The following is a 12,223-nucleotide window of genomic DNA, read 5'->3' as shown; positions in this document are numbered from 1 at the left end:
ACGAATTCTAGTGTTTTCAGCTATATAAATAAGTAGCGCAGACTAAATTCCGAACCGGGATTTGTAGGCCGAGGCCTACAAATCTTAAACCAACATGCTGCAAGTTCGAATCCCATCGTAGACACGGATGTTTGTGAATTGTCATTAATTGAGAGATGAATTTCGTCGTCCCTTGAGACCATCGACCTGCTTATGGGAGGCCTGAAGTGGCTTGAAAGAAATATCATGTTTGGTCTTTAGAGCAGGGTTTCCAGATTATGTAAAAAATAAATAAAAGATACAAAAATTATAAAATTTAATAAAAATAGAAAAATCTCAGTCAACTCACGATACTAATATACTATAGATTTGCATCTTTTTGTTGATAACGTCACATAAAAACGAGATTTCATTTTTGTTTTATCTATTTAGAAATGGTTACTCACAACACGATTAATGTTCCATGCCACAAAGCGAAGATCTTTTGAGAATGGTTTCCAAGAATAAGAGAATGCTATTACATACTCAATTCCTTAGTCACTCGATCTCAGCTTGTTTTCTCATTATAGGATGCTCGCGACCAGGCTCTGCCACTAGTATACTACAATTTACAACGTTTTGTTGGTGTAGTCACATGAATTATAACAATAATAAACAATCCATTCTGAAACAAATGCAAAGTGCCATCGAGCCCGTAGGGGCCTTCGTCCTTACGGGCTCGAATGCTTTTGGCATATCAAAATCTCATCATAAAGTCCTCAGCATATGTTGAGCAAAAGAACTGACTGTCATTTCGGTGAAGGATTGGACCAAAATACGTAAGTCTTATGATTGAAAAGTCTACTAAGCTGGGTGACATTTGCAAACGCAGCTAAAAGTGGACCCTAGTACTTCCCTAAATGAAAGGATCTGGAATATGTTAATTGATTAATTTTTTAATCCATCGAGTCTATTCTAGCATTGTTTTTCATTTAATATTTAAATCACCGCATAAAAATGAATATTAATAATTAAAATTGTATTTTATTTTAAACTGTTGTCGTATTAGAATTTTATTACATATTTTCTTCACTTGTAAACGTAAATGAAAAATTTTAATAAAATGTTATATTATTTCTATAAGAAATTAAGTAAGATATATAGTTTCTTTAGAGAATCATCGGCAAAATTTAAGAGTATATTAAAACAGGGATTGTATTCATGGTAACAATTTGTTAGAACTAATGTCATTTTTCAGACTGTAAAACTTCATCCATTTTTAAACGAAGTTATAAGAGAAACAATCCATGCGTAGGTGACTGCATTCGCTTGTAACAGAAATATGATGGCAACAGTATACACACAAAAAACTTTCAATACACTAATCGATCTAGGAAGTCAATGGTGCATCAAACAATAATAATAATGATAAAAAAGGTTGAATTTTTGTCATTTTTTATCGAAAAGAAAAAAAAAAGGTTATTATCCTTGCGACATTATTGAGACATGTGAAACGAAAGAATTCTTTCTTGATAAAGAAAGGGGCGTTCTCGGAGCACGTCAAGTATACTCTAAGAATACCAGATTGTGCCGTAAACAGAAGCCACAAAACAGCTCCCGTAGGAAATAACAAGAATGTGTATGGGGATGAGCGAAGCGTTTTGTCGATGCCGCTATCCCCGCTTCAACATACACAAGGCATCCGTCTAACCTAGCCACAAGTTCCCGCGAGAATTGGGCAGCTGTTGGTTGCCTTGAGTTCCGATTCCTTCGTTAAGGTGTGTGTGTGTGTGTGTGTACAGGACCCGAGAGATCAATCTACGGGGCCAACCTTCTTTTGAACGGTATAACAAGTGTGTCTCATTTAGACTCGTGGCTGCTTGCGGCTATGCCATGACACGCGGAGAAGGTCAGAGAAGCAGCAAGCCCTATCAAATGCCATATAACTGTCAGCAAAGTTAAATTAATAGTTGTAAAAATGCGTACTCTACTCCTCTGCGAGTGCCTTGGGCAGGTCGTCATCATTATCATTAAATCCATGCCAGCTAATGTTAGATATATCTCCCTCCCATAAACCGATTACACTGGCTGTAATTTCTTTGCCCATAATACTTAACACTATACTTCGAAATCTCCCTATCGTGTGGTTATCTATTTTCCCCAACTCTAGCCAAAACGTTTACGGAGTGAGTGTTAGTATAGCTTATACTAGTATATAAAATGGCCAACACCTTATAAAATTTTATTGGTTTAAACAGTGGCAAAATGACACGTTTAGCGGGTACCAGATATTGCTGTTGTTCGCATATCGCATAAACTTCCTGAAATAACTGAGTCACTGGCTAGCTTGTAGACATCGAGCAAGTTAATGTTGTGAACATAAATAATTGCATATTGTGGAGTAAAAAACTTTGTGATTTTAGAGACATTTCTATTTATATTTATAGTAATTTTATATTAATGTATATAAAATATATTTGCATCTTTAAATATGTATAAAAGTTTAATCAATTTTTGTTTAATTTATGAAATTATCATAAACAATGACTTCTAAAACATACACCGCTAAAAATAGATCTAATATCAATCCTATAAATTGATGCGTAACATTGCACCTGGTTTCAGACTGGTGAGAACCACCATACCCTTGGAGGGTAATGGATGTCAATGCTGTAGCCAATGAAGTTTTAACTGAGGCTCGGCTATTGCTGTTACCCTCCTGCCATGATCAGAGCTTTAATAGCTCAATAACACCTTATCCATGCACTGTCCTCTACAGATAACGGGGAATATGAAAAGCATTCTTGCTTCGCCCCTTTAAGCCAGTCCTTATAAGGCCTATAAGGACCTGGTTTCAGGAAAGAGGATGAATCAATCGACCGTGAGATGCGGTGATTGATTCATTCAATCGAATACCCTTGGAGGGTAATGGATGGCAATGCTGTAGCCAATGAAGTTCTAACTGAGGCTCGGCTATTACTGTTGCCCTCCTGCCATGATCAGAGGTTTATAGCCAAACAACACCCTATACTTACACTGTCCTCTACAGATAATGGGGAATATGAAAAGCAATATTGCTTCGCCCTTTAAAGCCAATCCTTATAAGGATAAGGACCTGGTTTCAGACATTGGGGGTTTGAAAGAATCGACCATGAGATGCGGTGATTAATATCCTGGGAGGGTAATGGATGGCAATGCTGTAGCCAATGAAGTTCTAACTGAGGCTCGGCTATTGCTGTTACCCTCCTGCCATGATCAGAGCGTTTTATATAGCTCAATAACACCTTATCCCTACACTGTCCTCTACAGATAAGGGGGAATATAAAAAGCATTCTTGCTTCTCCGCTTTAAGCCAGTTCTTTTAAGGATTAAGGACCTGGTTTCAGACGTGAGGTGTGTGTGTGTGTGGGGGGGGGGGGTAATGCTAACTGGGGATCTGATTTTGCTGTTACCCTCCTGCCATAATTTATATATAGAGAGCTTTATAGAGCTGCAGAGCTTTATATAGCTCAATAACACCCTATCTTTACATTGTCCTCTACAGATAACGGGGAATATGAAAAGCATTCTTGCTTCGCCCTTCTAGACATTCCTTTTTAGGACTTCCAAGGTAACGGATGTCAATGCTGTAGCCAATGAAGTTTTAACTGAGGCTTGGCTAATACCGTTACTCAGCCATGACTAGAGCTTTTAGCTCAATAACACCCCATCAACGCAGATTTTCTTCATTCAGATGAAGGCATAAAGAGTCAAGGACTCAGTCCATCTCCCAGTCTTTTTTAGGACCTAGTTTCAGGTGGTAACTGTACCGATAATTGTATGTCACTTTCAAAAAATATCTGTTTCAAAGTAAAGAGAATTATATACGTATAGAAATATTTTCTTGAGAGAATAGAGATCCTCGAATTTCACGTACTTTCAAAATTACTCAGGTTTATTTTGCATAATATATATATAATATTCATCAAAGCTCGATTTGCTTCCTGAGTCTTAAGAAAAGGCTGGTTATATTCCACTAATTCGAGCCCTACCCAAGGGCCTACGAGTTGTGGAAATACTTTCTGAAAATGAACGCTGTGCCGAACAAAGCGGCCTTTTGCAGCTGCCCAATTTTTAATCCATCAAACTCGAGTGCTTCTAGATGTTTTTTCAATGTTTAGGGATGGCGCCTAAAGCACCTATTATTATGGGAACAACTTTCGTTTTCTTTTGCCAGATTCGTTCAACTTCGATTTGCAAATCGCGATATTTTGTAATTTTTTCATTTTCTTTGTTGTCAATCCGAGTATCTCCTGGTACTGATATTTCGATAAACTTAACACCCTTGTTTTCACTTTATTCAACCACTGTAATATCGGGTGTATTACATTCCAAGCTTTTGTCAGTCTGGATTTTGAAATCCCAGAGTATTTTAGCTTTTTCATTCTCAGCCACTTTCTGGTGAACTTTATGCTTCCAGTAGTCTTTAGATACTTCAAACCCATACTTTTTACATAAATGCCAGTGGATTATCTTAGCTACGTTATCGTGCCTTTTACGGTACTCAATTTGTGCGATTTTGCTGCATCCACTTATAATGTGGTCTACCGTTTCTTCCTTTTCTTTGCACAATCTACATTTACTGTCTTCTTGAATTTTTTGTATTTTTGCCTTCATAACGTTGGTTTTAATGGCCTGTTCTTGTGCTGCAAAAATTACCGATTCTGTTTCTTTCTTTAGTGCTCCATTTCTCAACCATTGCCAGGTCAAGTTGCTGTTCAGCGCTGTCCTCTATGCTGTGAAGGTATTTTCCATGCAATGCCTTATTTTTCCATCTTTCGGTTCTCACTCTTATTTGGTTGGTATATATATATATATATATATATTTAAAGAAATATTTTCTTGAGAGAATAAAGATCCTCGAATTTCACGTACTTTCAAAATTACTCAGATTTATTTTGGATAAAATATCCGTGTTAGTTTTAAAATAATATATTCATTACTGGAATAGTATGATCATTTAAAAACATAAATACGGTACTAGTTTTTTGTCCTAACAATATTATTATTAACAGTTCAGATACGTTTATATATTAGAAATTTTTTCCTTCATAATTTTAAATTTTGTAATAATGGATATAAAAACATTTTAAATTTAAATATATTCGTAGTTATTATGCCTGATTTTGTTTCTTTATTTGTTTTATTTCTAATGAAAAACTCATTTATATAGTGGACACCACTAGAAAGCAGATCTAGAGTAAACCTTAATGAAGAATTTCCTATTGTCCGCATTTACCAAAAATTCATTAAATAAGTATTTATTTTTATGTTATACAGAAGTATTGTTTCCTGCCATTACTTTTTGAATAGTTGCATCAACGATTATATTATATACCTTTCATATAATATAATACTGTGTTAAATCCCTGTTCTCAAAATATAGTCTGCCAGACTACAACTATTTCGGTCTACATTTAGGGATTCTAGTTGCCTAGGATGCTTTAGGATATATGAAATAAATTGTGTTAACTTCATTTACTGTATTGAGTCATATAATTAGAAAAATAATGTTATATGGATTTCTACAAAGTAACGACTATCCAAATAGATACATGCAAATAAAATATTGTGTTAAGTCCAGCCTCATAGATCCGATCTCCTTAGGAAATAACCCCGTTTTCTGCCTATTCATTAATTCTAAAACTAATGCCTTTTACAAATAACTATGGAAATCCTTTTCCATCATGTTGTTTAAAAAGACTCTCGCATTTTCCTGTTTATATCCTGAGGACAAAAAGCATGATTTTTGATGAAGGTATTTATTTATTTTATTTTGAGAACAGAAAAAAGATAAATGGAGTAATGTCCGATGAATTTAGGTTTGTGTTCTAAGGTCCAAACATGAACTTAGACCAAAATTCTTTTTCTGCGCTTTAGTAATCCCTTTGCTTTTAGTGAGTTTTATTTGGTTGTGGTGGTGGGTGGGGGTGGGGAGTTTTTGTGGAAACTTTCTTCATGTTCAAATTTTTATTTAAAAATAATATTAGAGTCCGATTATTAGTTAATTTCTTAGCGGGGAAAAAATAATAACAAGAGAAAAATCTAGAAAGTTCAGGAATTTCAGAACTTCTCCAAGTCAAATATTTACTATGAATGGACATATCACTCCAGTCTTTCTAGAATTTTGTGATAAAATCAGTATCTATACTTTATGGCGAAACTTGGGATGACGCTAAGCACAGAGAATTTATTTACTTTACATCTTGTTTTAACAGAGGGGTTTAAACACCTGTCTCCTATTGCGGTTTTACAAAAACGGTTATTTTTGAATGTGATAATATTATGAAGAATTAAAAAAAAAAAAAACTATGGATAGTTGACTGTAAACTAGCGATGTCAGGGATCTGGCAGGATGTAGCAACTTCAGAATAATGGGGAGAATTTTGGCTCTAGTATTGATTATTCACAATATGTGTGTGTGTCCAGGAGGTGCTTTGTGTAAACACACAGATTAGCTAAGTGTAGGAAAATAAACAGATCGAGAGCGATAATGCTGAGTTGCTAAACTGAACAGAGAACAAGAGGATATTGAAGAAATAAAGAATGACTGTGGAAAGAATTATACAACTTCGTATGAGGAACATAATAACGAACACCGTGTTTTGCCATTTGATAAAGGCGATACATTTTCACAGGATCCAGCCTTCTAATTCGTAACTTTGGTCGTTTAATTCACAGCAATATGGTTACAAATACGGGACGAAGAAAATGTCCGCTACTTTAGGCAAGCATCGAAAACAGCAATTAGATTTAATCCTGCATTACTTCTAATTTGAATGCATACAAACAAGATTAATATTTTTAATCTTATTTTTATGTACTTAAATTGAAGTATACTTTTTTGCATACTGAATGATCCGACGTCCAAAATGATAAGATTGCAGAAGTAAGCAAAAATGTTTGCGATCAGTGCAGAGTTAAGGTAGAGTCGTAACAACCTATGGCAGAAAACGAACGATTAACAGGAACACGGAAAAGACAGAACAGTAAGAAGATTACTCTTTAATTACCAATAGCAGTACCAAATGTTTTAACATTCAAGAATGGCGAAGATGCGTAGTGAACGCAAAACACAAGAAAGGGAGAAATTTTATGCTCAATGAATTAAGGGATGTTTACTCAAGTTAGTAGGAAACGGAGTTGGAATTCTTTACCGGATTACGAGAAGTTGTGTATTGGGTAACTACTCGGTTTAAATATTAATTCATGCTTTGGATAACATGAAAAGTTCGTTTTATATTTTTTGAGACGTTAAAATCTTTGAAAAACATTGGTTTAATGTAGCCTTTTACATTAGAAAAAGAGAGAAACTTTAGGATAAACTTATCCCAAAATTTTTAAGTTTATCACTCCTCTCCCAATACAAAATCCTGGACACGCTGCCTTTGGTAAACCTAAGCATAACTTCTCTTTTACAATTGCAATTGTTATTGTTACTTCGTCACAATTTTGCTTCATACATGACAGAATGAATTTCTTTTTAAAACATTATCATTTTTATGTGGATCTGTGGAGGAACACGTAGTTCTTTTATTATGTAGACATAATTTTAACAGATCTGTTAGTAATATTAGTTTAAAGTGTTCGTGACCACTACCTTTATTCCTTTTATGTGCATCATTTTTATTCCTGTTATCGTATTCATTTAGACAGAAAAGTGAAATCATTTGCTTTTCATCGTAACTATTTATGAAATAAGACATCTAGGTTATTCTTTCTTGAACGTTTTAAAATATGTCAATGGCAACTCTATTAATAGCAGATTTCGAGTCTCTTAATAACGTTTTCATTTGTTATTTGATCGCAATTTCAGCTTAAGAAAGACAGATGAGCGATTGTATGAATATTTGAGTGATTATTAAAAAAGAATAATAATAAATGTTCACATTTGACGCCGTATGGTTACTCCCGTACCTCACAAGGTTTTGGGAGTGAAGGCTTCTGAGTAGAATAAGTAGTAGGGTCGCAGATTCCATTTCCACTTGTCCTCTTTGTAGGACAATCACAAACATCCATGCCCAAGGCGGGATTCGAACCCGCAACTCTCGAACCACTCGGCCAGTTGTTACAATTAACTGTTTTGAAATTTCTATTTTATAATTTTAATGTCGGTTCCTGAAAGCCTGCGAGAAAACTTACGGGACAGCAACACCTTGAGTGTGGAAGCAAAATAGCCCAAGAATTCTGCTCAGGAGAGTAAACTTATCTTTTTACGTCAATTGAGGTATTTAAATAAACAAGGGGGGGGGGGTGTTGCTCATGAAAAAAAAATCATCTGCCACTAAGGAAAGATCATTTTCGTCTACCTGGTTGGTATCACTAGAAGTGAATGTGTGTGCGTGCGTGCGTCTTATAAATATAAAACGTAACACTGTTCTGAACATCAGTAGTAATATAAAAACAGAAGCAGCAAATTGTAACTGGGCAAGGTAGAGAAAGAGGAGTTTTAATGCGACTTCAATTGGAGAGATCGACATCAGCTGAACAAAAACTAAACAACAACAACAACAAAAAAAAAAACACTCTGAGTTCTCGTGGACTCAATAGAGAAGGTGATGAAAACTTCCCTGAGGACCCACATTTTAACGGTCTGAGCATCTCCTTCCTCAGTTTCCTCAGAAAAGAAAAATGTTCCTTTTGTACATCAAGGGATCTCATTTTTTTTTTCAAACCCTCTTAGGGATCATCTCTTACACTACACCCCTAATACTTTATAAGAAACTATTATTTTTCAGATAAATAAAGAGGAAATACTCACCACTCCGATGAACCTGCGTGTGAACATCACTTGCCGAAGCTGATCTTTCATCGCCGCTCCGATGTCCGACGACATCCCCATCTCTCGTTCCTTCCACGTCACCTGTCACCAAAGGCGGGCATATGGAATCGAGAGGACACCCTCCTTCGCCTAGAATGTCCCGTATGAGGAAAGAGGTAGTTGAGGATCCTACGCCACCCTTCTCTTGACCTACCAAAGGATGAAGTTCGTTGCCGAGTGGCACGTGCAGGCAAGGCTCGGAGTTTCGCCTCTCCTCCCGATGCAACGATGGCAGGCGTAAGTTGTGCGTTCGAGTACTGCTGTTGTCCGCCGTATCTGTGTCAGATGTCAGAGCGCTCATGGCTGGAGTGCGGCGCGAACTTCAGAAGACTTTCATAAATTCTCCGACTTTGAGTTACGCCGACATTGACGAAGTAGAAAATTGTCGGGTCACGGAACTTTTCCCTCGACCAGCAAAAGGCAAGGTCAGCGAAACGCTAGATTTACAAGAGATGCGCCCCCTCGGCGTTGATGCGCCACCGTTTTCTCTAATCTCGTTCTCAGCGTTCACTCCGATGGCCAGTAAGACACGGTCTACCGTAATATGCCTTAATGAAAGGTAAGCTTCCCTTTAACGCGAGCTCATTACTTGGGGGGGTCCTGCCGCCCATGCCGAGAGCGACGGACAGCGTCTACGAACCCGCCAAGACGAAGAGACGACCGGCTAGGCGGTCAAAGTCGGCCGATTCACGGTGATTGGCGTCGTCAGCTGCGCGTGTTATGTGTGATTGGATGGCCCCGCCTAGTAAGCTGCGGGTGTGTTAGCGGAATGTGCACGACTGGTCAACCTAATCCGTCGATCAGGTAAAATCAGTGCGGAAACTACGCACAAGACAAAGAATTTAACCTGCTAAACACTGAACAATAGCGTCGGGGAGGGGGGAAGTGGGAAAAGGGGATGAGGAGGAGTTTGGATGCGATAAGGGAAGCTTTTAAGAGTGATAACATTAATGTAAGCTTATGACAACGCCGTTCTCTCTCTCTCTCTCTCTCTCTCTCTCTCTCATTTCTTATTAGTTGTTTAAGCTATACCTTTGCACTTCGGTGTTCTGCGATTATAGAAGTTGTTTTGCAACCCAACATTTTTCTTTCTCTGCCACTCCCCCCCCCCCCCCCCCCAAAAAAAAAAAAAAAACGTTTGTCTCTTTAAACATTACAAGCGTTCGCATAACCAGTCAGGTCTGATTTTGCAGACTCAAGAAACGGATGAGCACGTCAGTTAATAATTATATAAATACTTTTATTTGTCATAATCTAAGATTATTTGCCGGAAGCATTCCCCATCATAGTGGTTGTACGAAACAACCCTGATTTACATTCTGACCAGCATTCTCAGCAAGACCAAACATAATAAGGACACTTCATGAATGATTAATTGACTTTTGTAACAACCCAGTTAGGTGGACTCCAAACTTACCTGCAGGTTTGCCGAATAAAAACCCAGTGATGCTCGTATTTCTCTGTGTGATTCCGTTTATTTATTTGTTTGCTGGCTGCTTTTCCACATGGCACGGGTCGGAATTGATTTGTTCCCATTTATCCCGCCTGTATAGAATCAGTGGATTATGTGAGCCTGGTTTGTGTGTTTAAAGTAGAAAAACCCGAGTTTCTGTGCTGGGGGAGGGAATGAAGAAGAAGAAAAGAAAGATAAATTCCTGCTATTCTAATTAAGACATCCGGACATAAAATCTGTCCAGGATCAAAAGAACACTCTGGCTAATCTCTCTTAATTTAAATTGTGGAACAAAACACCAAGAATGACTTTTTTTTTTTTTTTTTTTATGATAATAGCAACATCACATCGCAGCTAAACGAACAAGATTTTGTCGTTCCTAGTTTGCTAATAATAAAAAAATAAATAATAAATACAAATTAGCACGAAATTATCCGTTGTTTTAAATGCATTATAACAAACATATCACGTTTGAAAACATTAAATTATTTCTCCGATGACTAATTCCTGTTAATTATTTGTTTAAATTTTACATTTTTGGTTCGAAACTAATATTTTTGTCATATAGTTATTATAACTATAATAACTAAACGCTACAGTTAGCTATTCCACACACAAAATAGTCAGCAGCAGTTTAAGGGGGGATGGGAAACATTCATAGACTTCAATGCCTCTCCCGCGAGACTTCCATAAAGACCAAAATAATCCCCGTTGGTTGGAAGAATCAGAACTAGAACCCCGTCGAGAAGTTAAAACATTTTTTGTGCCGCTGTTCACACATAAATAATCATAAAAACACTCCAGGAGTAGCCATCTTTGTTGGATGTAGACTTGCAAACACCATTGCTCTCGAAACTGAATAATGGCTTTTTCTTCGTTCTTTTCCTATTCAAAATGAATTCAGTAATAAGACTTATTGGTTAGTCAGTCCATAGTTTTTCAAACTGGATGCCACAATCTCCAAGATGCGCAAATTACCACGATACTGTTGAAAGGTTATATATATATATATATATATATATATATATATATATATTCAACCCTAAGATTACTTCCCTCCCCCTGTCGGCAGTTCCGTAAATAAATGGGAATTGGCGCAGAAGCGATCCTAAAAAGTGATTTAAAAAATAGATATATTAATTGAGAGGATAAATATATATTCAGTTGCTATTTGCTCATAAATATGTTACGACTGACTCTTTTTTTTTTTTTTAAATTCTGTTTAACGCAAATATTAATTCCGAAATCTACATCGAATTTTTTTTATTTTCTCTATTCTTCTCCAGTAACATTATTTTGCTATTAGATTTCTAAAACACATGCTATTTAATTGCTTAATATACACATAACAAACATGCTTCTTCTTTCTAAGTTGCTTTTACCCACTTTTTAATGCACTTTCTGATGTTCTTTAGTTTAAATCAATTTTACCAAAGATAACACTAAGAAAATTCAAGAAAAAAGTATCCATTTATTGATCATAAATTGAACGTGGGATTCTACAAACAGCGTTACACATCATACACGCAATCCATAACTTTCTTCGAGTTCAAATCTCTCTCTCTCTCTCTCTGTATAAAAAGAAACAGAATAAAACATTAAATATTAGAATTCAGAACGAAAGGAATTTCCTTGAAATTTATTCGGGAAAATATTACTATTATTTTAACTACTCTTTATCCCTTCATCTGATTATCCCTTCATCTGATTAAAGAAAATCTGTGTGGATGGCGTGTTATTGAGCTAAAAGCTCTACTCATGGTGGGGTAACGGCAATAGCAGAACGTCAGTTAAACTTCATTGGCTATGGCATTGCCATATTTAAAGGTAAAGCCGTCTCTAAAAATTCGGACGATCCCTAGGCCACTCAATCGTGGGTGAGAGACCGTCCATCTCAGCGTTGGCTCCACTCAGTGATGGCCTTCCACCCTCACACCACCACCGAGCAGAAC

The 12,223-nt window shown here is 36.6% G+C and overlaps 1 protein-coding gene across 1 annotated transcript in view; it reads right to left on the bottom strand.

The window, feature by feature from the left end:
• The window catches only part of LOC150104055 (barH-like 1 homeobox protein), a 55,203-nt gene extending 46,084 nt beyond the window's left edge, over window positions 1–9,119 (bottom strand). The window contains exon 1 of the mRNA XM_090396389.1: window positions 8,759–9,119. Coding sequence (XP_090252515.1) covers window positions 8,759–9,119 — 361 coding nt within the window. The remainder of the gene's footprint in view (window positions 1–8,758) is intronic.
• Between the last annotated feature and the right edge of the window lie 3,104 nt (window positions 9,120–12,223).

Source organism: Typopeltis vanoorti, chromosome 8 (assembly GCF_054136105.1).
Source record: "Typopeltis vanoorti isolate ZY-2024b chromosome 8, IOZ_Tvanoo_1.0, whole genome shotgun sequence".
NCBI lineage: Eukaryota > Metazoa > Arthropoda > Arachnida > Uropygi > Thelyphonidae > Typopeltis > Typopeltis vanoorti.
The sequence above is the reverse complement of the archived record's forward strand: the minus strand, read 5'-3'. Positions and strand labels throughout refer to the sequence as shown.